Genomic DNA, 27,514 nt, shown 5'->3' with positions numbered 1-27,514 from the left:
TCAATCTTAATTCATAATTTAATTATGAGGGTATATAATTAAAATAAAAAGAATAAAAAATTATACTCATTGAATGTATTTTGAAGGTAGGAAGACAAGACAATATTTACAGTACACAAAGATCTTAAAATTTACCTAATAGTCAATTGTTTACATCCAGCTTAGGTTTACATGAAGATTAAAAACAAAAAGACATTTTTTTATTTTAAAGATATACACAACTACATGATTACTAAGCACACTCGACTTATGTACACATGGATAACATCATCATACATTTCTCCCTTTGATATTGCTCTGCGGAACAACTTCAATCTTCCGCTAACTAAAACATTTAATAAAAAATAAAAAAATTTACACTTAAACAACCTGCAAATCACATACAATATTACAAACTAAGCCAGCTGTGGACCAAACTTTATCCACAAAGACAGACAAATCATAAACAATATATTTTTTTACATTCACTGTGTCTCGAGACAAAATATTAAAAACCAGGATACTTTACACGATAACAATAAAGTACACTTTCAAGAGGCACTCATTAACAAAAAAAAATGTCATTACGTACATGAATTAACATTACATATTACAACCAAGTACTTTCAGTCTGTCGCCAGTTTCCAAGGTGAAGACATTTGTCGTTGATCCTTATTCGCGGTGTGCCTGGCGCAAGCGTACTGGCCATTGCTTCAGGCGCACATTATTTAAGTAGCGTGCTTCTGCCTCGTACAACACCGCCACACAACAGAACCAAAGAGATTATTATTTTAATATTTTCCCTTCACATCGTTTGGAATAAACAAGACCACGAAACAGTAAAAAAAATGAAGGAATGGTCACCCAACGTCCCCAAATGAACAGTAACATCGCTGAAGCCACGAAACTTTAATCAGCAGATACCTTTAGCTGAATTGCATTTTGTTTTTTGTATCCTCATGCCTCATTTCAGTTTGCAGTAGCGCGTCAAATATAAATACCTAGTTGGAGGCATGTGGGACGAAGTTTTTAACTTGAAATTTGCACATTCCTGCAAATATTGGGTCATTTTTGTACTAGATTTTCTCATGTTTAATTTTGCTTCGCGTATGCATTTGTAATTCAGGTAATTGGAGTCCAACTCGTGCCACCACAACATATTCTCGGAACATGAGTCAGCACGATCAGCGGGAAACGTATGTGTGACGGCACTCGTAGACACGCCTGCAATCACGGACCACCTCCCCTCCCTAAGCTAAGCAGTTTAACATAACTGTCAAAAAAAAAAAAATGTGACGTTACACTGTTGAGGTTAATGAAATCCAACAGAATGCATGGACCTCATCACACATTTTCCCGCTTTATAAAGTACTACCTACATATTTTCTGATACCTAAGAGATGTTTCAACATCTACAAACAGTTCAGTGCAAACTGTACTAAACTTTGGGTTTAATTTTTTCAAGTATGCACTGAGGTTTTTCTGCAGACCTAATAGTCTCACAAGGACTAGGCCTCACCATTTGGGATTTCAAATATTTTGATAACACCTGCACTACAGCTTCCGTGCTAAAACTCGACTCGAGTGTCTGCTACTTCGCTGAAGTGGTGTGGTTATCACGAGGGTGCGTCCTTGCGGACTAGAGACTGTCGGTAAGTGCTGGGCTACATGCAACGAGGTACAGGAGGTGTCTACGCGCCCGAAACACTGCGACGGGCAGTTCGAGATTGTAATCCTGGCGCGGAGATGTGAGGATCCCAGATGGTGGGGCCTAGTACCCCTCGACGCCAGGTGAGTGCCCGAGTGCAGTGTGTCTCGCGGACGCCAGGTGACCTCGGCGACGGTCCGGGGGGGGGGCCTGCTCACAGCTCGTCGTCGGGCCGCCGGGAGCCCGCGTCACCCTTGGCTCCCGCCGGCACGGCCTCGTCCAGGCAGGAGCTGTCCGCGCCGCGCAGCACGCGCTCCGAGCAGAGGAACCGCTTGAGGGGCACGGCTTCCTGCAGCTCGAAGTACCAGCGCTCCAGGTCGTCCTCGTTCTCCTCCAGCATGGTCTCGCACTGCGCAGCACGGCCGCGGCACGGCCCACATCCCCGTCAACTACCTTCCCACCAACACGAACCTGAAGCCACCGTTAACCTGTCACTTTGCAACAACAAGGTCGGTACCAACTAGACTTCAGTCACTTCATTAAAACTTTTGGTAGGATAATATTTGTGTCCTCCCACACCAATAAATTAATTCGGTAATTAAAAACCATAGGAAAAAAAACCCATCTAATACTCTTTAACACTCAAAGTATCTCTGCGTCGGTAATAAACAAATAAATAAATAACGCTCGATTATTCCGTGTCTGGATGTCTCAATCAGTAATTATTACTGAAAATCCAAAATTCTGCATTGTATTTGGTATGAACATGACATGCAAAATCAACGTGCTCAAAAGTAGTACAAAGCAGATTTCAATTGACCTCGGTAAAAATTTTTTTTTTTTACCTTTCAAACAATAATACAAACCTGAAGGGACCATAATTTTGGACTTTGCAACAACGAGGTTTGCATTAACCAAACTAAAGAAAAATTAAATTATCGAATTAAATAATAAAATTAAACTTGCGCACAATTTTATACCAAACTAAATGTTTCTGAGGGTTGTGAAATACTGTACAATTTTTTGATTTCAGAATGGCTACAATTTTAGTTCAAAAATTCTTTTTTCAACTGTATCACACTTAAAAAGGATGTAAGACAGAAGGATAAAGCAAAGGTTTCAAACAAATTACCTACACAACAACATACTACCATCATTTTCAAACAATAAAATTTCTTAGTTTTTTTTTCCCAACACACAATGCGCCAAAGCAATGGCATCAGAATTTTTTTTAAAAAATGTAACTTCACATTACTTTGGAATATTTGTACTAACCATTCTTTACTACTTGTAATACAGCATACTTTTAAATCCAAAACCACTAAATTTACCAGAATAACACAGTTCTGGCCATTAAAAGGTGAATTCAATTCGTTAAGATTTAGTTTAAGCATTTATTATGTGAATGTAAAACAATTATTATGTACTAAGTGCAAAAACTTTGAGTACTCTATATATGAAAGGTACATATGTGCGCAGCTGTGTGCCTGTTGGAAAACAAAATAAGAAATAACACATCCTTTCTTTCTTTGCCATTCTGGTGCGTTTTCAGATGTACGTACGTGGTTCTACGATATTTTAGTTTGTCAATCGTTCTGTGATGGCACAAAAAAAAAGCTTTTTATATTGCTTATAGAGTTAAATATATTTCATTCATGGATATAGGAATCCACAGAAAAAAAATGTTCAAGTGGCAAAGGAATCGTACATCGCAACATCGGCATTTCCACTGCAAAACTATTGTGAACTGTGAGAAAATTTACAGAAATGTGGCAGTGCGTGTGTGTGTACAGACTAAGAGAATAGAAGCTGGAAGCACCATGAGGTTAAACGAAAATCGTCGGCTTGGTTTAAAACCGATTCGAGCGTCGAGTGAACCTATCAGTGGTTTTAAAACTGACAATTCCTGCTTGTAACATTTTCCTGCTAACGTATATACATATATTTTTTTTCCTTTTGCCCCCTCGAGAAGCCTCACAACAGGGTTCTACTGTACACAGCCCGCGTGGGTGCACGGGGGCAGGAGACAGCTCCTCGCGACAGTCACCTGGGTCTTGAGGTTGGTGACCTCGGCGGACGGCTTGTCCCACAGCTCGTACGGGATCCCCAGCTCCACCTTCACGCCCTTGTCGCTGCAACAACCGCGGGGCAAACAATCCACCTTCCGCGCCCGCAGCGACACACGTTAGAGAGTTAAAAACCTTTCCTTCGCCAGGTAACCTGGCGAACCAAACTTCTGGACTTTTTCACGACCTTACAGCAAAAGTTTCTGACAACTTTTTTTTTTTTAAAGACGCAGGGTGATTTTTGTCGAAACAATATGGGAAAATAAACATAATACAAAATAAATCTACCATTCACAGGAACATAGCTGCATGATGCAGGTGGACAGTCGCCAATTACTTACACCTATTTGATGTGCTACGGTGAATTGAATTGAGGCATCAAAAACGAAACGCAAGTTAGCAAGCTACTGCTGAAAAAGAGTCCTGAAATTGATTCGCCTGGCATTTGTAGACACAATTTTTCATTTTTATTTGGTTGAAGCTATATTGACATTCAACTATGCGGAAAAATCGCCAATCCGACACGACTGTGACGGTTTGAAGATCCCTTACCGCGAACTATCCCACGCATCTGAACAGACGTCACAATCGAGGTGACCTAACAGTTTCGGGCCAGTTTGGTACATCTTAATTAACTGTAGGGAAGTTTAATTTTTTTTGGGGATGGCAGCGACAGAGGAGGGGGTTCGAACAAAAAGTGCGTGCTCACACGAGACCGTGCAGCGTCTGGAAGGTCTGGCTCATGCCCTTGGCGAAGCGGGTGCTGTCCTTGCGCTCCTTGTGGATGTTGTATTCCAGGATCTTGTCGCACACGCCCTCCAGGGACTCCACCAGGCGCAGCTCACTGTGGCCAACAGTTCAAAAACTCACACTTGGCAACCTCGGCAACTATCTTCGAAGGCGGGGTTGTATCTGAACAGACCATTTCTGACACCAACCGCAAGTCAGAATGATAAAGAGACAGGGAACAGCACACAGGTAAAACACAGGACGACACAGGAAATCGACAGAAAACCTAGGTCCGTGTCGTTCTCTGGTTTTACCTGCATTTTTATTTGTCTGTGTTGACCAGCCTTCTGTCATTTTTGACACACTGGGTTGGCAGTGGAAAACAAGGGCGTATCCACAAATCTGTAGTAAATTTCCCCAACTAAGTAAAAAAAAAAAAATTATTTAAAATTCTCTGAAAGAAATAAAGCCAATCCACGGCTGGTACAGTTCAAACAGAACTATGCTACACCACCTTACAGACTGGAGCGTGACTCTCTCCCCTCGAATTACTATCGTTGGGAAATTTCCATGGCTTTACAAGATTCAGAGAAAAAAAATTCCTGACTTTCCAGCACGTGAACACCCTGAAAACGCACGACACAGGAGAAAACAAAAAAAAAAAAAAATAGTTTTCTTAAACAAACTGAAAAATTTGTATTTTTAACAGCGTGGGGGAAAAAAAAAGGTGTGTTCTTCTTTCATAAGTACGCCAGAAATATTTTTTTAGATTTCCCTGACTTTTCCAGGTTTTTTCACCCTGGCAGTAGCACCCCCCCCCCCCTCCCCCCCACGTCAACCTAAAGCCATTTTTTTTTTTATCGAGGGACTCCGGCCCCGGCCACTTACGACTTCTTGTACTTGGTCCTCTTCCTGCCGCTCTCGTCCAGCGAGTAGCCGATCTCGACCACGTCGTGGGACCTGCCCGTCTCGGCGAGGCGGGACTCCAGCTCCGTGGCCAGGACTTTGCACGCTGCGGGAAAGAAATGAACCTGACTCGGGGAGAGTGAAAGTGCTTATTCGGCGTTAGTGATGATGATGATGCTGTGCCTTCCCAGTCACGTGCACAGTTACAGCCGAGTGGCAGTGTGATCCAACTACTCCCGCTAATTTAACAGGACATCTACACAGTGCCCTCTGGTCACGAAAGTTAAAATAAAAAAAAAAAAACCAATAAGCAACGATGATTGTGGAAGTCCCAAAAATTAAATTTCTAACAGTAATTTACTTAATTATTTTTTTTTTTTTGGCACCTCTCTTTAGTTTAAATTTGCATGTGTAAATATTCTCTGAAATTGTTTTAACTTTATTAACTTAAAAAAATTAATCATTCCTGCAAATTGTAGAAATGTCTGTACTGCATTTGCACATGCTTGACTTTGGTTATTTGTAAAGATTTAAAAATTACCTTTAGATTTTAAAAAATTCAAAATATTTTGTTAAAAACATTTTGAAAAAAAAAAAAAAAAATGAAATTAGCGTGCTAGGTATTTGAAGACATCTTGTTTAATTTGGTCCCCCTAACTTTAAAAAATTAAAAAATAAAATGATAAAATTGGCGCGTGGCTACAACTTGCATTAAAAGTAAACTTTCGCACTTCACTAATACCCTTAAATGTGGAACAAAAATATTCAACAATTCTCTTGCATAGGTAATTAAACTGAACTTTAAACAAAGAAATGGAGGTTTACACTATCGTAACAACCATGGTAACAAAAAACCTGCAAAGAAACTTACAGCTGTCAGACTCTCTAATGTAATTCCCCTACCCTGCTCCTAAGCAATGGAGCATGCTTCACGATAGAAGAAGAGGCAATTAACTGTTTAATGTTGGATGAGGGGAATGGTTGGTGGCATAAGCTACAGGGTCAGCTAAATGAAGGATTCTATAGAGGAAAACGGGACCATACGTAATGGCGGTAGGGGGGGGGGGGGGGGGTACAGAGTGAGGGCAGAACATTGATTTCTAGGTAGGAAAGTGCGGGATTGTAATAAATCGGATTCACGGAAGTATGGTAAGGCTGTTAGGGCATTTAGAAGACGACTGCTAGAGAGGTAGTCTAGTTGCAAGAAGGAACAGAATACTAGTGGACGAACGCATATTCCAGCCATAACCTCAAAAACGAACATTTGACGATGTATATATTTTATATTTGTCCACGTCGACCTATCAACAGTTTTCAAAGGAGTGTACATCAATTATCGCGCAAATTCAAATAAAATAAAATATTGTAAAGCACATACGAACTTTCACATTTGTTTGCGTATATCACTCCCTCCTCCTCTTCTGGACCACCGTAAGACCAGCTCGCCAACAACAACGTGCACACAACAACACGCATCATTTTGCTGGTGTTGAAGCATACAATTTACGTTTCCGCAAGGACTCTTACGCACGGGACGAATTACCAAAATTCACGTGCTCCAAACCGGCACTAAGTAGGTGTACCTACGTCAAAAATTAGCCTGAGCGGAAGCAGGAAAACTTAGAAACGATAAGATATCTTGTCAGGAAATCCGTCATTATTATTATTATTTTTTGACATTCATATTCAATCCGTAATAGGAATTACATCACAGAAAATATATTTGAACGTATTCGTGTTGTGACAGAAATGCAACTTCATTTATTGGCATTTTCCCAAATTCAGCGAACGTCCATCAAACTTCAAAAAAAGAAAAAAATTAAAAAGATGAAATGATTATTGACTTTGGTTCAACTTCTGAACATAATTTTATTAGTAAAAAAAATATGGTATACATAATAAACGTAGGTATGCAATAAAACACATAATTTAACAAAAGAATATAATTTACAATAAATGTCACGTGGCGTTTATGGTTATTATCATAGAGTAAATAAAGTACTAGTATTATTATATCTCTTATTAAATCATTAACGTAATAATTAAGAAAGAAAATAGTTTCTAGTTTCACCCTCTGAAACCACATATCTATGGAATCTACAATCTCCATGGTAACTAAACAATTATCTTCAGTTACCCTGGTTTTCGTGATCCGCAGTGAAGGTATTATTAAAGGGTGTTTTAATTTAATATTACTCTGTAGATATTAATTATGAAGTAATTTATCCACTAAATCATTCCATTTTATAATGACATATTCTGCTGTCCAAATTTCCGAGGAATTACAACTTGTGCTTCAGTTAGTTTATTTCGCATTCATTTAGAAATTTTAAAATTGTTTTTTATGGTGCTGTTGATGTTATTAAATTAGTCGATAGCGCATTTATGTTTAGAATATTTGCCTTCCATATTTGGTTGTAAATCGTCAGGGCTGCTGTGTGGTCAAATTATACATGGAGTTACGGAGGAGTTTGAGAACCCGTCTACAATAGTCCGAACATGTGCGTGGTCCGTGTCCTTATCCGAATGTGAGTGACGTCACATTGTCTCACGGAAAACTGCCTTGTCCACAATATGCGATGTCCGATGTCCGAATGTATTGATTTATAAAGTTGTAACCAGAGCGCAGTAAATGTGCCAAATCAAATGTTTTTGTTTATTGTTTTGATGCTTTTAGTTTGAGATTGAACTTATGAAAGTTATGTAAGTTATGAGGGACTTACAATACCTTCCATTTCATTCAATAACAAAAACAAACACGTTTTCAAACGGGAACAGGGAATTCAAATATTGTGAGTGTTCTGTTCTTTTTCTGTGTCCGAAGTACACGGATTGGGACAAAAAATTCAAATTGACAAATGTCTTCGGACCAGGTAGGTTCGGACCTTCGCCCACTTGACGCATGACGTCAGAGGGTCACGTGGACCAATCAGCGACGAGTATAGGACATTGCTATTGTAGACGGGCCATGAATGTATAATAGTAATATCTACTGAGGATAAGTTAGATTCGAATCTCAGATTCGAATTTGAAAAAATATCGGATCGTCCCATAATTATCGTACACACCGTAAAACCCCAGAAATTCCTTCGTGCAACAACAGACTAAGTCAATTCCATAAATTAATGCGTATAAAGCAGGAAAAATATTATATATGAATGTTCAAAAACTTACGTGTTAATAAAATCGTTTGAAAGACAGTATTTCAAAACTAATTAAAAATTAAAAGATTATTTAAGATAAATAATTTTCCAAAATGAGATTCGAATTTGAAAACAAGCATAACTTTAATATATATAAATTAAACTAGACAATGGTGCAAAATTCGGCTTGGTGCAGACGTTTAAGGAGACCCTTGGGTACACCACACAATCTTCAGAACTGTAAAAGGGGGGGGAATTAGAAACATTTTTTTCCCAATGTAGCAGTATTCTGCTTGGTACAAAAGATTAACCATTACGTCCTTAATGTCACACATATATCATTGCCGGGTGACATGAACCAGTTTTTATAAAAGAAAATCTGAAAATCTTGGTACAAAAATTTAATGTCCTTAATGTCACACATATGTCATTACCGGGTGACATGAAACCAGATTTTATTAAAAGAAGATTATCTGAACACATATGTATAGTTAAAGGAAGAATATGAAGTTAAGATTTTTTTTAAAATTTTAATTTCCAACGTAGCAATATTCTGCTTAGTATAAAAGAATAACCATTATATCCTTAATGTCATACATATATCATTACCGAGTGACATGATTCCAGATTTTAATAGAAGTCGATTATCAGAACACATATGTATAGTTAAAGTAAGAATATGAAGTTTGGAATTTTTTTAAAATTTTAATTTCCAACGTAGCAATATTCTGCTTGATGCAAAAGATTAACCATAATGAGCTAAATGTCACACATAGGTCATTACCGGGTGACATGAACTGTTTTTAAACAACAAAGATTATCTGAACACATATGTATAGTTAAAGGAAGAATATGAAGTTTTGAATTTTTTTTTTAAATTTTAATTTCCAACTTGGCAATATTTTGCTTGGTACAAAAGATTGACCATTATGTGCTTAATGTCACACATATGTCATTACCGGGTGACATGGCATCAGATTTTATTAAAAGAAGATTATCTGAACATATATGTATAGTTTAAGAAAGAATATAAAGTTATGATTTTTTTTTAAATTTTAATTTCCAACTTAGCAATATTCTGCTTGGTACAAAAGATTAACCATATTGTCCTAAAAGTAACACATGTGTCATTGCCGTGTGACATGACACCAGTATTTAATAAAAGGTTATTTGAACACATATGTATAGTTAAAGGAAGGTTATGAAGTTATGATTTTTTTTTAAATTTAATTTCCAACGTAGCAATTTCTGCTTGGTACAAAAATTTAACCCTATTGTCCTTAATGGCACACATATGTCTTTACCGGGTGACATGACACCAGTTGTTAATAAAAGATTATTTGAACACATATGTATAGTTAAAGGAAGGTTACGATTTTGATTTTTTTTTTAATATTAATTTCCAACGTAGCAATATTCTGCTTGGTACAAAAATTTAACCATATTGTCCTTAATGGCACACATATGGCATTACCGGGTGACATGACTCCAGATTTTAATATGAGAAGATTATCTGATCACAATTGTATAAAATAAGAATATGAAGTTTTTGATTTTTTTTTTTTAATTTTAATTTCCAACGTAGCAATTTTCTGCTTTAAAAAAATCGAAACTTTATATTCTTCCTTTAATTATACATAAGTGTTCTGATAATCTTCTTTTAATAAAATCTGGTGCCATGTCACCCGGTAATGAAAATGTGTGACATTAAGGACAATATGGATAATCTTTTGTACCAAGCAGAATATTGCTACGTTGGAAATTAAAATTTAAAAAAAAAATCACAACTTTATATTCTTCCTTAAACTATACATATGTGTTCAGATAATCTTCTTTTAATGAAATCTGGTGCCATGTCACCCGGTAATGACATATGTGTGACATTAAGGACATTATAGTTAAATTTTTGTACCAAGCAGAATATTGCTACGTTGGAAATTAAAATTTAAAAAAAAATTCCTAACTTCATATTCTTCCTTTACTTATACATATGTGTTCAGATAATCGAATTCTATTAAAATTTGGAGTCATGTCACCCGGTTATGACATATGTATGACGTTAAGGATATTATGGTTAATTTTTGTACTAAGCAGAATATTGCTACGTTGGAAATTAAAATTTAAAAAAAAAAAATTCCAAACTTCGATCTTCCTTTAACTATACATATGTGTTCACATAATCTTCTTTTAATAAAATCTGGTGTCATGTCACCCGGTAATGACATATGTGTGACATTAAGGACATTATGGTTAATCTTTTTTACCAACCATAATATTGCTACGATGGAAATTAAAATTTAAAAAAAATGAAAACTTCATATTCTTACTTTAACTATATATATATATATATATATATATATATATATATATATATATATATATATATATATATATATATATATATATATATATATATATATATGTGTGTGTGTGTTTTAGATTTTCTTTTATAAAAAACTGGTTCATGTCACCCGGCAATGATATATGTGTGACATTAAGGACGTAATGGTTAATCTTTTGTACCAAGCAGAATACTGCTACATTGGAAATAATGTTTCTAATCCGCCCCCCCTCTCCCCCCCCCCCCTCCTTTACAGTTCTGTAGATTGTGTGGTGTACCTATGGGTCTCCTTAAACGTATGCTCCAAGCCGAATGTTGCACCATTGTCTAGTTTAATTTATATATATTAACGTTATGCTTGTTTTCAAATTCGAATCTCATTTTGGAAAATTATTTATCTTAAATAAACTTTTATATTTTTATTTAATTTTGATATACTGTCTTTCAAACGATTTTACTAACATGTAAGTTCTTGTACATTCATATATAATATTTTTCCTGCTTTATACACATTAATTTATGGAATTGACTTAGGCTGTTGTTGCACGAAGGAATTTCAGGGGTTTTAAGGTGTGTACGATAATTATGGTACGTTCCGATAATTTTTCAGATTCGAATCTGAGATTCGAATCTAACTTATCCTCAGTTAATATCTTCATAATTTTAAACGTGAACACATTAATTACAAAGTTTTTCATGTGAAATTGTGGACAGTTGTACTTTTTTTTCTGTTGTGTAATTTATGATTTATTACATCTAATTTTTCACAGACAAATATTTGTGCCCACCATTTAAGGTTCATCGCTGGAGTGAATTTAAGGCTCGCTCTCCATTGATGTTTTCAGAATGACCGATACGAAACCAAAGACCTCGTCGCTGCCGAGCGGGGGCAACGCCTCGAGGAAAGGGTCCGTGCCCTTGGATAGGGAGCCCCGCTCGTTCCTGTCGTTCGAGCAGTTCCTCCACTTCCTGAACCTGTCGTGCCGCACGATCGACCTGTCAAGGAAGGACCTGTTCGACGCGCTGCTGCTGGAGTGCTGCGAGCGGGGGGAGCTGGACTGGCAGAGCCCTGGGACGCTGAGGCGGGTTGCGGGCTGCCTGGGCGCGAAGGAGGGCGACGCCCGCCGGCTCGTCCAGGGGCTGGTGCTGGGGGGCCCGCGCGGGGACGACGCGGAGGCCGCGCGGCGCGCCCTGCGGCTGGTCGACGAGTCCGGCCTGTTCGAGTGGGACGCGGCGACGTCCACGTTCCTCGCGAGGGCCGGGGCCCCGGGGCGCCCGCCCGAGGCGCGGCCGTCCCCGTCGGCGAGCGACGCGTCGTCCGACTCAGAGCCGCGCGCCACGCGCGGGCTGGACAGCCGCAGGAAGATCAGCATCACGCGGCGGGAGCTTCCGGGCGTCGCCCCCCAGCGGCCGTGCTCGCTCGAGAGGGCCGTGAAGCAGAGGCTGGGCGAGGTGATCCAAGAGGGGCTGCTGGACTCGGTGCTGCCGTACGTCGTGCCCAAGGAGTCGGCCCCGGCGCGCGGGCACAGGAGATCCTCGTGCCAGCGCACGGACAAGCCTGCGTCCCAGGGGCGGGACGACGCCGGCAGCACGCAGCACCAACCCGAGTAACTACAGTGGAACTCCTGTCGTACACTTTTCAACGGAGGGCACAAAAATGGTGTATGAAACGGGAAATTAATGATTTTATAAGTGTATGTTTCGGGACAGTAAACCATTTTAAATATATTACATTCGGCAGGACCAAAATTAATCGGCATATGACACGGGAAAATGTATGAAACGGGAATGTATCATCGAGGTTCTACTGTACTCGCTTCGATCACCCGCGTAACCTGAGGAGTCAGGGAAACCTTTGATTTGGATGAGGCTTACAACTCGTGAACATCTGGGCATTAAGAGGCGTGAGGAACCTTTCAAAGATCAGGGAAAACTAGTAACTGTGCTGAGGATTTCATTTTAATGCGCAGAATAATTTTTTTTTGCAATTATATTATTCTCTAGTTAAAACAATTGGGTTTGGAATGAAATTATTTATTTTACAAGACGAAGATGTAAAAATTATTGAAAAAAATTTACTAAAGTTATTCGTGCTCATAATGCAATCTAGTTTCTAAAATCATTTAAACTTTTGTAACAGCTGTAATTTTTTTTTTTTGGCATGCAATTTCAGTTGGAATAGCCACTATTTAATTCCAAAATAATTACCTAACAATCTACATTTTTATCAGGGAACTTTGGGAAATTATGGGAAATTTTACCTGACATTCCAGAGCAACTTGTTTATGGACACATTTTTTTTTATTCCCTTCGAGTTTGGAATAGAATTTCTACCTTATCAAATAAGGATTTACTTTTGTGTTCTATGCTAATTTCATTATTAAATCAGGGAATTACAAGGCAGTTGTTTTTATTTTTATAAATAATGTTTATTCTTAATGATAGTGTATTAGTCAACAAATTTGTAGTTAAAATACATTTTTCTTAACATTTTTTCCATTAAAATAATGCCATTTTGACTGATATAAGATTAAAAATACAATAAATAATTCGTAATGATCAGGACTGGGTCAGAACGTTTTGGAACTAAATTAAATCATCCAGTGTTTGTGTGCGTTAAAAATGTAGAAACGTCATAAATGTAAAAAATAAGTTGGTTACCAAGACGAGATGCAAGATCCTGAAACAAAAAAAAATTGATATTGTTCAATCTGTTCAGATTGAATTTAATGTGTTAGTAGGATTTTGTAATTCGAGTTGAGATTTGTTAGAATGCTGATTACTTTCACGGGTTTCAGATGAATTTTTAAGGTCGTTAACTTCCATTTCGTGTAACATGGTGTTTTTGACGTGCTTTTCGGTGTTGTTTAGGTTTAATCGCAGTACACCATACATGTGAGTAGTCGGAGGGGTACAGAAGGAACATTTTCCATTGGTAGAGACCTGAAAAATTCGCGGGTTCATTACGTGCTATGCTAAAATTCAAATAATTATACCTTAGTGCTGCTTCTGCCATTGTTTCATGTTAATCTGGAGGACTGAGGGCCAATTAGAGACCCTCACTCGTAGAAGTGTCGAATCACAGGCCACCCAGTCGAGACGACTCACAAGTCAGCAGCCAATGAACAGTTGGCATTTGCCCGAGTGTGTAGAGGATATTGGAGTCTATCCTGGAGGTCATTGAACCTGCAAATTTTTCCGGGCTCTAGCCATTGGCGCTTCTTTTGTAGGTGCGCGCTACACTGGCAGAGTAATCTTCACTATAAATCGAGAGCAGTACTTTTTTTTATTTTAAAAATTATTCAAGTAATTTATTTAAAAAAATTTTTTGTAAAACGTAGCGTGTTGATGTTTTTAAAATAAGTTGGCAGTTAGTAAATGGTTATTTTGATACTGGCATTTTGTTAAACTGAAGTTTTTCTTTGTTGTTAAACCTTTGGACGCCTGTGTCGAACCAGGTTCGCCATCCTTAGATTTCCTGTTCCAGTTCATTTTTTTTTTAATCTGCTACGTCTGACCCTTTGAATCACATTGCGTAGACCAGGGGCCGGCAGACTTCCGGGTGAGTCGAGCCAAACATCAAGCAAACAGATCCTACCAATTTTTCAGAGAGCCGCAACACGTATTTTCTCTGCATCTACATGGAATTTCTAGACGATAAAAAAAGGAGTTGAAATAAAACTATTTTATTCACAAATTCAACATGAATTATTAAAAATAAAGGTTATTTAGGGGGGGAAAAACATGTAAATGTAAAAAAAAAATGGTAATCTTTAGTGTAGCTCTACTGATAAAACAAGAAAACCTAAATTATTTTAATTAATTAGTTATTAAAATAAAAGTAAAGTCCTGGGCGACTGCGGTGGTATGTGCGAGCTCAGGTTGACACGTTCTGTTATTGGGCCGTTTGATTTCGTTAGGTTTTTTTTTGTGTTGTGGCAGCATGGTGAGCTGTAGAGCCGTAAAGTCGTGTGGAAATCCTATGCTCGCGATCCGTGATCTGCCGACCCCTGCCGTAGAATAATGCAGCGTAATTTGAAAAAAATGGGAGAGCTGTATATACTTTCAAAAGTGTTGCACAAAGAGTTGTGGACTGAAATAATTAGCGGATGCAACATGTGTAAGCAACTATAGTTTGATTATAATGAACGTCCACTCACCACCATGTTGATTATCAGACTGACCTCTTCCTGTGTGCAGGTGCACCAACCTACTTCCTGACCCCACTCCAGAGTGACCAACCACAACGCCCTGCAGGGCGGGAAGTTTAAAATGATAAAGTCTATATACACTACACTAAACATGCTCAAACTATATACATGGAAAGTCGGAACCAAAAAGAATTGGAACAGGATTCAAAATGTGGATAAACCCGGATGAAAAACAGGAGTTGAAAGGTTTTTCCCGCGGCGGACGGCCAGTGGCTGGGCCGGCGAGGCTGGCGAGTGTTTAGGCGCGTGGTGATTGGCTAGTCCTGTTGCAGTTGCGAGGTGGTGATCTACGTGTCCGACGAAGTGAAGAATCTCAAGAGGGAGTACAAGTGCTCCCAGGGACTCCTGGTCTCGAAGATGGGTTATTTCGCGGAGGTCACCACAGGTAACTCGCCTGATGCACTGCTGTGTTCGCAGGGGAACTGCGATTAACCATCACCGTCCGGACCAGGACCGAGTGGAATGATAACGGAAATATCTTGGTACAGTGATTTCACTGCAGGCCTAAGACGGAAATGAAAATAAAATCCTTTAAAAGTATACACAGCAGACTTCCAATATTTCGGCATTCAACAGTCTGGAATGCCTCATGGTCCGTCAACAGCCAACTAAGACAGCTTAAAGTGGTGTCTCACACGCCATGTTAATTTTTTTCTTGTCATTTCTTGTAAGTAAGGGCTATTTCGGTAAACTTAACACTATATGTCTCTTGCATTTTTAGTTCTGTCACTAATGTTTTCAGCAGACATTCACAAAGAGAAATATAGTAGGTGTAAAAGGGGCACATGTGTTAGCAATTATTTTCTCTTTTTACTACCACTATATCACACTTAGTTAATATCTGTTGGAAATATTTGCAGGAGATGCATAATGTTAGATTTACAGAAATAGCCCTTAATTTATAGAAATGATGAGAGAAAAAAAAATCTTCATTGTGCATGAGACTCCACCTTAAGATAAAAAAAAAACTATAATGTTTTGGCTTATGTGGAAAATGCTTTTGTAGTACGCACGTGAGTGGTAGTCTGAAGCAATCGGCACGGTTCGGGATGGCTAGAAAGTAATTACTAATTCGAACCTAAAATGTTTTGCCCTTATGTTCCTACTAAACAATATTTGCTGTTAAACACCATCTTACAAGATGTATTTGCTCTACAACTTAGCGTTTAGTGGTAGCGGGAGATACCGTCTGATAATCTGGAAATGTCAGTAATCAGGTGTCTGCAAGTTGGGATCATGCCGTATTATCGAAATTCTACTGTAATACATACACATTGCACTTAATTAAAAAAAAAATATATTAATTTTCAATACATAGGCTATGTAAAAGAGTAGGGGACAATTTTAAAGATGTCTGTTTGTTTGCTGATACTCATATTTCAGAAGATGACAACAGAAGTTGATGGTTAAATAAGTGATGGTTAATCAAAGTTTTAATATAATTAAATGTTTTTATTAAGTTCATAGTTAACATACCTGTGGTTTCAAAGCTATTAAGAGTTAAGTTATTACATCAGTAGAAAAACACCTGTTCTTTGAATGAGTCTGTTAGTTGGGTTTTATAATTAAATTAAATTATTGCACATGCCCCATTTTTGTGATGTGTTGCAAGAAGCCCAGGATTTAAAAACATGTTCGCAAGCGTTGGAAACAAACCTAGGTTAGCAGTAAACCGTTGTTTAAATCAAGTGGATTTATAAAAAAAAAAAAAAAAAAATGGTTGTCTGTAAAGTCGGTTTACGGACGATAGTTTAACGTGACAACGTCATAACAAAACATTGATGAAATGATTGATCCAGAAGAAAAGGAAATATCATATTCGGCCTGAGACTGAGCCGTAATAGGTTTTTGCAACCAAACCATTTAGGCATTAAAAATATTATATTTTTTAAGGAAGAATTTTTTTTTAATTATTCAATCTTTTTCATGATAAAATCTACCTCTCATACTTTTATGAATAAAATTGAATCATTTTTATTGAATTATCACTATTTTGTATGGATACAAAGGAGTGAAATGAAATGTGCAATTGAATTAATAAATTTACTTTTATTTGCATTCATTAATTCAAATATATTTATTACTTTTGAAATGTTGCGTGCGTCATATTTATTTTTACAAGTATAAAAAATATTTCGCAACTGCCGGGTTTCGAACAGACAGCCTTTAGATTAAGAGTTAGGTACGCTAACCACACGCCCACGAGGCCATACTAAGATAATGTAGTTTCAAATGTTATATAAAGATATTTATAAAAACTTTGTTCACGGTAGGGGTATAATATTAACACGATTTTATAACAAATACCCATCCCAAATACACCAAACTTATTTATAATGTGTTAAAATATTTTTTAAAACATTGTGCAAAAGATCCCGGGTGTAATTTGAATTATTATGTGTAACTGTAAAACACCATTGTTGGTTCAAAACGTATTTGAATTTTCAACATTACTTTTAAATAACCGTACCGATTGTGCTGAATATCGGTGGACGATCGTTAAATTACATAATATTAATATTTCAAACGACGAAAAAATGATTGAAAAGTCAAATCGATGGTTTTTCCAATCGAGTGGAAGAGAGATGCCACGCATGCGTACAATGAGCAAACAGAACACATCCGTAGTGGGACATCCGTAGTGGGACACTTTTTCGTGCGTGCAGCCAGCGTTCATCGATGTATTAGACGTCACGTCAAAAAAAAATTAAAAAATATATTTTTAAATAGAATATCTTAGTAAATTTTAATTAAAGGTCTTATTCTACTCTATTAACAATAGTTTGCTCATTAATTTTTCTTGTGATTTGCGGGAACAAATAATTATATACTGATCAAGATCTTATCTTTTAAATTATCTGAATAAGTTTTAAATTACACCCAGATAAATACTATTCTAAAATTAAATTAGTTAGAAAATTGTAGTCAAAAGTGTAAAAAAAAAATTAGTAAATTTATTAATTTTTAAAAAAGTTCCTATTTTGTGGGAAACACCCCTCTGTAGAATCCTCCTCCTGTGGGGAAATATCCTTTTGTGGTTAAGACACAGTCAGATGTGCAGATTTGCTGGGCTTCAGTTCTTCTGGTTCAACGTGAGCGGCAGAAAGCGGGATGTTGCATGTCTGTCATGTGAACATGCCGAGAACCAAAATAACGAATGTAATAAAAAAAAATTGGTTGTCTGTATAGTCGGTTTACGGACGATAGTTTAACGTGACAACGTCATAACAAAACGTTAATGAAATGATTGCACACTTTTATGAATAAAATTGAATCATTTTTATTGAATTATCTCTATTTTATATGGATACAAAGAAGGAGTGAAATGAAATCTACAATTTAATTGATAAATTTACTTTTATTTGCACTCATTAATTCAAATATGTTTATTACTTTAACGAAGAGATTATTTTAACTATAACTTTTATACATGTTTGCTATTTACCTTCTTCCAATCTGTGTTATTCTGTTTAGGATAGGACGACGATAGGAAAAGTAGGAAACAAATGGGAGTGTTTCAAGTTAAATGTGCTTTGGAAAAGTCAAATCGATGGTTGTTCCAATCGAGTGGAAGAGAGATAGATGCGGCGCAAGCGTACAATGAGCGTAACGGGACACTTTTTCGTGCGTGCAGCCGGCATTCATCGGTTTATTAGACGTTGTCACGTCAAAATCTGGTTTAACCGAAAAAAACATAATGTTTGGTTTTTAAAAAAAAAAAAAAAATCTGGGTTTCTTCCATCCCTGCTAACAGGTGCACTGGGTGCACTGTCCTACTCACACACACTCACTCTCACTGTTCGCTCTGGTAACTCAGGTTCCTCTCGCGTGTTGTAACTGCACTGCAGCACTAGGCCCTACTGCACTGCACCCACGAGCGCACGGTCAGCAGCAGTCCGTCACGTCTCTGTCACGTCGCGTCACGCTGTCCCGCAGGCCAGAAGCTGGAGGACATGGACATCTCGGTCCACTGCGACATGGACACCTTCGACTGGCTCATGCGCTGGATCAAGAAGGACTCCCTGCCTGCCAGTGAACGGCCTTCGCTGGGTGAGTTGCGACTGGCTTCCTTTCCTCGCGAGCCCGCCATTTTTTTTAACGACGCTGACTGCCATTTTGTTTCTCTTCTTCAATTACCTTATTACCAATCAGTTTAAATTTCATCAGAACCACTAAAGTTTTGATATTTAAATTCACTTAAAAAGTATAAAACACAATTTTGACACCAAAACTGACTTGTGCTTCGCCAACTTTGTATCAGTTTTTTCATGCTTAAATGACTGTAAAAGGAGCTGGTACATAGGTACCTTCCTGCAGGGATAGACTATCAAATAAACAATTAATTACCGAACAAACTATCGTAGATGTTTTCCCAGGAGGCCTGAAGGCTACCAATGAGTGGTTTTCATTGAGTATATCACAAACATTATTTTTTTCCGGCCACTTCGGCCGTTGGTACATGTGTACCAGCACGATCGGTACCAACAGACCAAGTGGCCAAAAAAAAAATGTTTGTGATATACTCCATGAAAACAACACTTTGGTGGCTTTCAGCAAGCTGTACGATGGTTCACACTCTAAATTTAATTTTTTTTGATAGTAAACACAGGTATGAAGGTCACCTAGTAACTGCTCTAACGTTTTGACTGCTCATTCTCTTGTAAAAATATTAAAACTTGGTTGGAAATTGTTGTATTTGCGTGGAATGACTTAGGCTGTTGTTGCCTCACAGTGGCATAGCCAGGAATTGTGTATGTAAGGGGGGTGGGGGGGAGGGGGGGTTAAGAAGCATGGTCCCTCCCCCCTAATAAAGCGGGGGTTCAGGGGGTCCACCCCTGGAAAAAATTGGGATTTTAAAGTGTAAAATAGTGCTAATTTAGCAGTTTTCGGTACTTAACTTTAAATATTGTAATGGTAAAAATATTATTAATTTTTTAATAAAAAATTGTTTGAGTGATGAAGCAAGAAATGAATTAAAGATACTTTTATCGATCCAAGTGCCTTGTTTACGTCCACTCAAAATCATAAATCATGCTCGAAGCTCGACAATACAAAAAAAAAAAGGAATAAAAATGGTTGGGTTTCGGCAGAACTAGCCTATTCCTGGAAACAATTAGCTTCAGCTTGAAGAGTTACCCAGTCACCACCTGCTTATAATTACCGCGCTGGTTAAATACAGTAGGTGTAAGATATTTGAAAGCTTGGGACCCGTCACGGCGTCACAACCATATAGCTTCTGCTCGCGACAGGGGTAGGGGAAGGGAAGGAGAATCGGTAGGGCTCGCTTACTCTTCCCCTCCAGTGCAGTGCAGTGGCCGGTGATAGCAGTAAGACACCCAGGCTTTTAGCTAACCTGCTTTCAGATAAGAAAAAAATTTGGTGCTAAAGGGGGGGGGGGGGGGTGTTAGAACCCCTAACCCCCCCCCTCCCCCCGCATCTATCTGAGAACCGAGAACCAGTACCGACCCATCCCTACCGTCAAGTGAACATTCTTCTATACGTACAATGTTAGCAGGCCTTCTGCCACCACAGAACATTACTGGTCAGCAGCTTGTGAAGAACTGATTTAAGGAGAACACTCTCATTGCTAGACAAAAGAGAAAACTTTTCAAATCATCTGGTTGATTTTTAATGTTTCTTACACCTTTCCTCTAAAGAAATAATAAAAAAAAATTTTTGGCTTTTTTTTTAAATATTTTTAAAAATCAATTTTAGGAGAAAAAAAATTACCCAACACCCTGAAGGCTCGACGGAGCAAGTTGGCATGACTGCACAACGTCAGTGTTCCTTGCCAGAGGGCCTGGGCTGCTCAAGTCCTGGTCCAACCTGCCTGGTTCCCTGCGATCTCTCGTGGCAGATGCTCCAATTTTCTCGTTCTGTGTAAGTTTGCTATCGTCTGATGACCCCACTCAATATCCTAAAGGCCTTAGTTTCCTGAGAAAACTGGAAAGGGATGGTCCACTAACATTTGTTCACGCGCCGAGAAGTTAGAACAGCTTGCAGCATGTGAGTGAGCGTATCACGCCCCGCCACTGTCGCATTGTACAGCGTAGGGATTAGGTTAGCAGCGCGAGGAGTGAGAGCTCATGTGTTGAGTCTGAGAGTGTATGTGAGTTTGTGTGTGAGATTGTGACAGCATTCACACAGTTACTCACACTTTCATAATCACACCCGTACACGATCACATGCATTGCTGTGTCTGCAGGGAAATTTGCGATCAGCCATCTCTGTCCGGACCAGGTCTTTCGGCGGGTGACTTGAGTGGGTTGATATAACAGGAATCTCTTGGTACAATGATTTCACTGCAGGGCCTACACAGGACTACATGTACAGGAAGGGAAGACTACAAAGTTAGACCCGCACGTTTCCATCAAGTGAGCGTTCTTCTTCATGTACGATGTTAGCAGGCCTTCTGCCACCACAGAACATTACTGGTGAATAACTTGTGAAGAACTGATTTAAGGAGAACATTCTCATTGCTAGACAAAAAACGACACTTTTCAAATCATCTGGTTGATTTTAAATGTTACATACACCTTTCTTCTAAAAAAATACATGTATATAATAAAAATGTTTTTACATCCGCACGTATGACGCTGTGCCGTACCGTTGTCGCCTAGCCACAGGCCGGGCCGTGAACTCTGTCTAGCCAGTGGCAGGGAGTTCACACAAAAAAAAAGCACGTCATCTGCCAGGTACGTGCGTAATCACTAGGGTTCTGCGAATATTCGAAATTTCCGAATTCGAGTTCGAATTTTTTGATATTCGATTCGTCAATTCGAATCGAATTCATTTTACAATAATTCGACTTGCAAAATCTGGCCCGGATACACTAATATAAGACATCCCCCCGCCCCCAATGTTTTAAAGTAATGTAAATGGACGATTATATCTTTCACTTACAAAAATTATACAGCGAAACCCCTTATTTACGTTACCGTTATTTACGTTTTCCTCTTATTTGAACCATTTTATTTCTGTACCGTTTTAACCTCATTTGATGTAATGCAATAAATTCCCGTTGTTTACAACGCGCCCATTGCTTTACGCAGTTTACGCCGTTTGTTCTGATAAAACTGCATACCAACTTAATTAATCCTATTACAAAGTAATCTGATGTGTAAATCGTGTTTAAAAACTTTTTAAAAGTTATAAACTTCATCTTTAACGTCTCGGGAGTCGCTTTATACCGTACAGGGGGGTGACTGTAGATAGGACGAACTGAATCCTTAAAAATTGGATCATACCATATTTCACCAACATCGGAAAAAAAAATTACAAATTTTGATCTCTTTAGTTTATTACATATCCAGTTGTTATAATTACATACGGCCATCTTTGTATTGTCTCGTGGTAATAATGGGATTTGAAAATGAAAGATTATATTTTTAAAATGTCACTTAAAACTAGATGCTGCGTGGCATATTGCCGAAAACGAAAATTAGAGGACGTTGGCCTGTCGTTCTCCATATTACCTGCTAGCTACTTCTGTAGTTTTTGAAGTTGAAAATTAAAAAAAATATATAATAGTGGAAAATAAATATAATAAACAGAATTAAAATTCATTATTAAACGATCATCAGTTTCAATCTGGCTAAACAATTTGGACTTTACTAGTGTAGAAAAATATTCTATAAGTACATACACTTGTAACCATTCTTCTAAAATGAACTGGTGGTCGTGCGGATAAAGGTGTAATGGATGGAGGAAAATTCAGGCCAGGGTGTTTACGGGTTCAAATCCACCTTGATCCATGGTATTTTTTTTCTTTTACGGAAATAGTTTAACGCCCCATTATAAGGACTAACATAAAGCAATTTCACAATATCTGTATCCTTTATCGAAAAAAAATATAAAATATGGTGACTACAAAGGTGCCAACGATCACGCGCTAAACCTTTCTCAGGTTGTATCAGGCTGTAATTTTTTCGTTGTCAAGTTGCAAAGAAATGGTATGATCGCAAGGGTTTTGTTTACAAATTTAAGCAAACGATCATTACTATGGGAGTGGCGCCTCTCCCTTTACTTACTCTATGATACCGTACCGCTTATAAAACGTAAGCAGCGCCAGTTTGGTTGTGTTGATTCCTATATTCCCGTATAGAGTGCGCGCACGTAGTTGAAGATCGATATCGATAGCTCGCAGACTGCATGCACGCGCCTATTGCTTTACGCAGTTTACGCCGTTCGTTCTGATAAAACTGCATACTAACTTAATTAATCCTATTACAAAGTAATCTGATGTGTAAATCGTGTTTTAAAAACGTTTTTAAAAGTTATAAACTTCATCTTTAACTTCTCGGGAGTCGCTTTATACCGTACCGCTTATAAAACGTAAGCAGCGCCAGTTTGGTTGTGTTGATTCCTATATTCCCGTATAGAGTGCGCGCACGTAGTCGAAGATCGATATCGATAGCTCGCAGACTGCATGCACGCGCGCGCTGTCAGGAACGATCGTTATGCGTATAGTTACAAATCACGTTCTTGTTACGGGTTTCTTTTTTTTTACGTTGAATAAAATGGTTTTATTGAATCACTCATTAATTTAAATTATTTGGCGTGCTCTAGCAAAGTCTACTTTTTATTTTTTAAATAAACGTACTTTCCATGAATAGGTTTTGTTTTTATAGATTACTGTCCATGTTTTTTTTTTTTTTTTTTTTTTTTTTTTTTGCTTAATAGTAGCACCCACGGTCTCACCTCTAATTTTCAAACTTGATTTTAGAATAAAATGTGCGATGCTTAAGTGATAAAAACGGTAAATTTGTTATTTTTTTTGTACAACTTCCTTATGCTGTGATATTTTTGTTAATATTTTTATCCTGGAAAGTCAAACATGCAAAATATGGTAAACTGTGATACTTTTTATGGTCTTCCCTTTATTTTCACTTTCCCACTTTTTTAATTTTTTTTTTTTTTCAATTTTCTTTTTATATTCTCAAATTCGATTCGAAAAAAATTCGAAACTCGTGATTATTTTTAAATTCGATTCGAATTCGATTCGAAAGGAAAAATCACAATTCGCAGATGTCTAGTAATCACCTGCAGTCGGAATCACGGTGGTATCGGGCTGTTCGAGCGTTTGAGACGAAACTGGAAGTATTACGGCCCGCAGGTTGTCACGAAGGCCACGCTCATGCTGGTCACACTTTAGTTTCAAGGCGAGTCAACCGTGCGCACAATCGTACGAAACAAGGCAAAAAATTTGGCAATTTTTTAAAAATACTAGGGATGTGCGAATCCTTGATTTTCAGTTCGGTTAGAATCCGATTCGAATCCCTGGCAATATTTGAGATATGAATCCGATTCCGAATATTAAGCACAGAATAATTAAAAATAACTGATTAATTTAAAAATAAAATGTGTTTTCTTTTTTCTAACTGTAACTACTGGCAATTATTTATTACACTGAGATTGAAATGTTTATAACTATGTAAACCATATTAATAATAAACACTTTAAAATATGAAAAACAAAACATATTCGATTCTCCAACTCAATCGTAATAAACTGCATGCCACAGGGAAATCTCACGTTTATAAATGTTTCAGCAAACGAAACAATTTTTTTATCCAATAAATAGCCAATACTTTTTTTCTTGTAGGTATGTTATTGTTTTTAGTTTATAGTTTGCTATACGACGAAATTCGTAATTATTGTTTAAGCTCTCGAAATCTCGAAATTCTTTTAATGTCACTGTGTTAATTATTTAATTTACATATCTTTCTTTGATACATCATATTATAAATACTTACGTAATAGTAGCCTAATTTTATTTTTCCCTGCTAGTATTTTTGAGCCGTATAAAATTAATTTATAACTTTTGTGAATATTCGTAATACTGTTCGAATCCACGTACGTTCAACGATTCCGGGTTCGGGTAATTGTGGATTCGAACCGTACCCTAAAATATGGGGTGCTCGCACATCCCTAAAAAATACTTTTCGAAAATCAATTTTGGAAAGAAAAAAAATTTCCCCACAACCCTGACACACGGTCGCACGTTCACGACCGAGCGAGGGCGGGGGGGGACTGCCGTGTTGTTGCAGACCCGGGCAACGTGCTGCCCGTGCTGGTGTCGGCTGCCTTCCTGCAGATGGACCCGCTGCTGGCGGCGTGCCTCCGCTTCTGCCACGACCGCATGGGCGAGGTGGTCGACTCCTCCGACACCATCGGCGGCCTCAACGACAACAACGTGGCGAGGGTAGCGCGCACCCCCACCGTCGGGCCCCGCGTCCCTCGCGGACCGGACCACGTGGTCGCGGTCCCCCGGGGGCTCGGGACTCCCAGGGGGGGGGGGGGGTCCCAGGACGGAACACTGGGCCGGTGCGCGCCCCGTGTAGCTCGGCCGCTCTCGCGACCACTCCACCGGGCGCGCTGTGCCTCTGTCCAGCGGTGGTGTGACTGGCAATGTGGTGTGTGTACTCGTTCATAAACATTTCCCACCTTTTGTGTGTGATCTCTGTATAAATGTGATTAACAAGCATGATTGTGACATACATAAAAAAAGCGTATTTCATATTGTGTATAGAAAATGTTACCGGTTACGTACACCAGTGGCGTAGCCAGGATTTGTGTATGGGGGGGGGTGTTAAGAAGCATGGCTCCCTCGTATTGAAGCGGGGGGTCCGGGGGTCCTCCCCCGGGAAAATTTGGATTTTAAGGTGTAAAATAGAGCTATTTTAGCAGTTTTCGGTTCTTAAATTTAAATATCGTAATGGTAAAAAAATTTTTATTAATTTTAATATGAATTTTGTTTGAGTGATGAATAAGAAATTAATTAAAGATTTGATGGTAAAGGGAGGGGGGTTTTGAACCCCTAAACCCCCGTCCCCCTGGCTACACCCCTTCAAACCACTTGGTCATAATCCCTGGGGCTCAGACTCCCAGGGGGGTCCCAGGACGAAAATTGCTAGAGAATTGCTAATAGCATCCATTGAAAAATTTTTAATGATGGGTTTGCTAGTTTAATTTAGGAAACGATATTCTTTCGTGATAAACTGTCTTCAGATAATTTTTATTTGTGCTTAACGGTTAAACTCCATCAAAAATGTATACGTATCCGTTTGAAATAAACAATTTACAAGTTTTTCTAATAGGAACTCATGACCTTGAATTTGTGTTGAACGGCACTTTAGTTTAAATGCTAATCCCTGCGGCTCAGACTCCCAGGTTCAGTTTTTAAATATTATTTTTTTTTTAATGCTTGGGTTTTTCCTGATAGGACGAAAATTGCAAGTGAATTGCTAATAGCATTCATTGTAAAATTTCAATCGGGGGCGTTTCCAGGCCCGGGCAAAACCGGGCAGACGTTTTCATTTTCCATTTTACTTGTGTGTCTAGTGTTCTTACCATAGTATGGACCAGGGACGCAAATCTGTAGGATTCATTAGTGGTTGGGGGGGGGGGGGGGGGGGGTCGTGGCATAAGAGTTCTGCATGTGAGATTTAACTGACACAAGTCATCTCTGGATACTGTGCCAGTATGTTGTGTACTGACCATATGTGTTGGCCTACGTGCATGCAATAAGCAGAAATCTTTTAATACATGCAGAACGTTATCCGTACAAGACGTAGTTTTTTGATATCAAACCCGTTTCACTGTCACGCTTTTGCAACTGCAGGCATATATCCCCCTGGGATCTGCACTCATTGTACGGACACTAATCCGGAAAGGAAAATTAAAATATTATTAGCATTTAAACTAAAGTGCTGTGTTCAACACAAATTCAAGGTCATGAGTTCATATTAGAAAAACTTGTAAAGTGTTTATTGCAACGGATAAGTATGCAATTCCGATGGAGTTTAACCGTAAGCACAAATAAAAATTATCTGTAGACAGTTTATCAGGAAAGAATACCAACATTTCTTAAATTAAATTAGCAAAACCATCATTGAAAATTATGTTCCAGGTTGGCTAAAAAATATTATTTAAAAGCATTAATTTTTAAAAATTTTCTGGGGAGGGTCTCCTTCAAATTGAAAAGCCCAAGGCCGAAAAGTCTAGCCTCGGTACTATTTTCAAGTTATACTATATGCACAGGTTAGGTTTACAGTTACAATCTTAAATTTTTTTTGGACCCAGCAAAGAAAGATATCTGTAACAACCAGAGCCATCGGCAGTTGCGTGTACCTTTGTGTGTGACTTTGTCCAACGACAACTTTTGAATTTTGGATTTTGTTTTTTGATTTTCTTAAAATTTGGTAGGCAGGCATGTATGGCCAATGGAATTTTTAAGTTAGCGTACGACTAAAAACGGTCATGGGGATTTTGATATATTTAATAACTTCATGTGTAGCTTTCAAAATGAAACACATTAGTGTGATTTCTGGCTTGAAGTTGAAATCATAAGAATATAGCTATCCATAGAGTTCATGATACTTCATGCTTCAAAGCGAACTAAAGCAAAAAACAGTACTCTGTAATTGAATTACATTTACTACTTCTGTAAGAATGTATTTATTATTTTTAATTAAAAACCACTGCATAAT

General features: G+C 38.2%; 2 protein-coding genes across 2 annotated transcripts; one reads left to right on the top strand and one right to left on the bottom strand.

The window, feature by feature from the left end:
- Nucleotides 1-60: 60 nt before the first annotated feature.
- On the bottom strand, nucleotides 61-7,129 carry LOC134541299 (protein canopy homolog 4). Its single transcript, XM_063384622.1, has 5 exons — nucleotides 6,711-7,129; nucleotides 5,311-5,434; nucleotides 4,403-4,537; nucleotides 3,675-3,759; nucleotides 61-2,036 (listed from the first exon to the last, which is right to left on the bottom strand). The coding sequence occupies exons 1-5, from the start codon at nucleotides 6,805-6,807 to the stop codon at nucleotides 1,842-1,844; spliced, it is 636 nt and encodes a 211-aa protein (XP_063240692.1). The 5' UTR covers nucleotides 6,808-7,129; the 3' UTR covers nucleotides 61-1,841.
- On the top strand, nucleotides 1,824-25,427 carry LOC134541393 (uncharacterized). The gene is made up of 6 exons (XM_063384816.1): nucleotides 1,824-2,136; nucleotides 11,658-12,419; nucleotides 15,296-15,408; nucleotides 18,960-19,073; nucleotides 25,073-25,298; nucleotides 25,367-25,427. Exons 2-6 carry the CDS (start codon nucleotides 11,659-11,661, stop codon nucleotides 25,425-25,427), a joined length of 1,275 nt encoding a protein of 424 aa, XP_063240886.1. The 5' UTR covers nucleotides 1,824-2,136; nucleotide 11,658.
- Nucleotides 25,428-27,514: the final 2,087 nt, after the last annotated feature.

Source organism: Bacillus rossius, chromosome 18 (genome assembly GCF_032445375.1).
Source record: "Bacillus rossius redtenbacheri isolate Brsri chromosome 18, Brsri_v3, whole genome shotgun sequence".
In the NCBI taxonomy this organism is placed as follows: Eukaryota; Metazoa; Arthropoda; class Insecta; order Phasmatodea; family Bacillidae; genus Bacillus; species Bacillus rossius.
Note: the sequence above shows the minus strand (reverse complement) of the source record. Positions and strands in the feature narration are given on the sequence as shown.

Coding starts and splice junctions, on each gene's coding strand:
- LOC134541299 (XM_063384622.1), bottom strand. CDS start 6,807: ATGATGCGTGTTGTTGTGTGCACGTTGTTGTTGGCGAGCTGGTCTTAC. Junction 4,538..5,310: donor AGGACCAAGTACAAGAAGTC/GTAAGTGGCCGG, acceptor TGTTGGCCACAG/TGAGCTGCGCCTGGTGGAGT. Junction 3,760..4,402: donor CAGACGCTGCACGGTCTCGT/GTGAGCACGCAC, acceptor CGGTTGTTGCAG/CGACAAGGGCGTGAAGGTGG.
- LOC134541393 (XM_063384816.1), top strand. CDS start 11,659: ATGACCGATACGAAACCAAAGACCTCGTCGCTGCCGAGCGGGGGCAAC. Junction 19,074..25,072: donor CAGTGAACGGCCTTCGCTGG/GTGAGTTGCGAC, acceptor GTGTTGTTGCAG/ACCCGGGCAACGTGCTGCCC. Junction 25,299..25,366: donor GTGGTCGCGGTCCCCCGGGG/GCTCGGGACTCC, acceptor CGCCCCGTGTAG/CTCGGCCGCTCTCGCGACCA.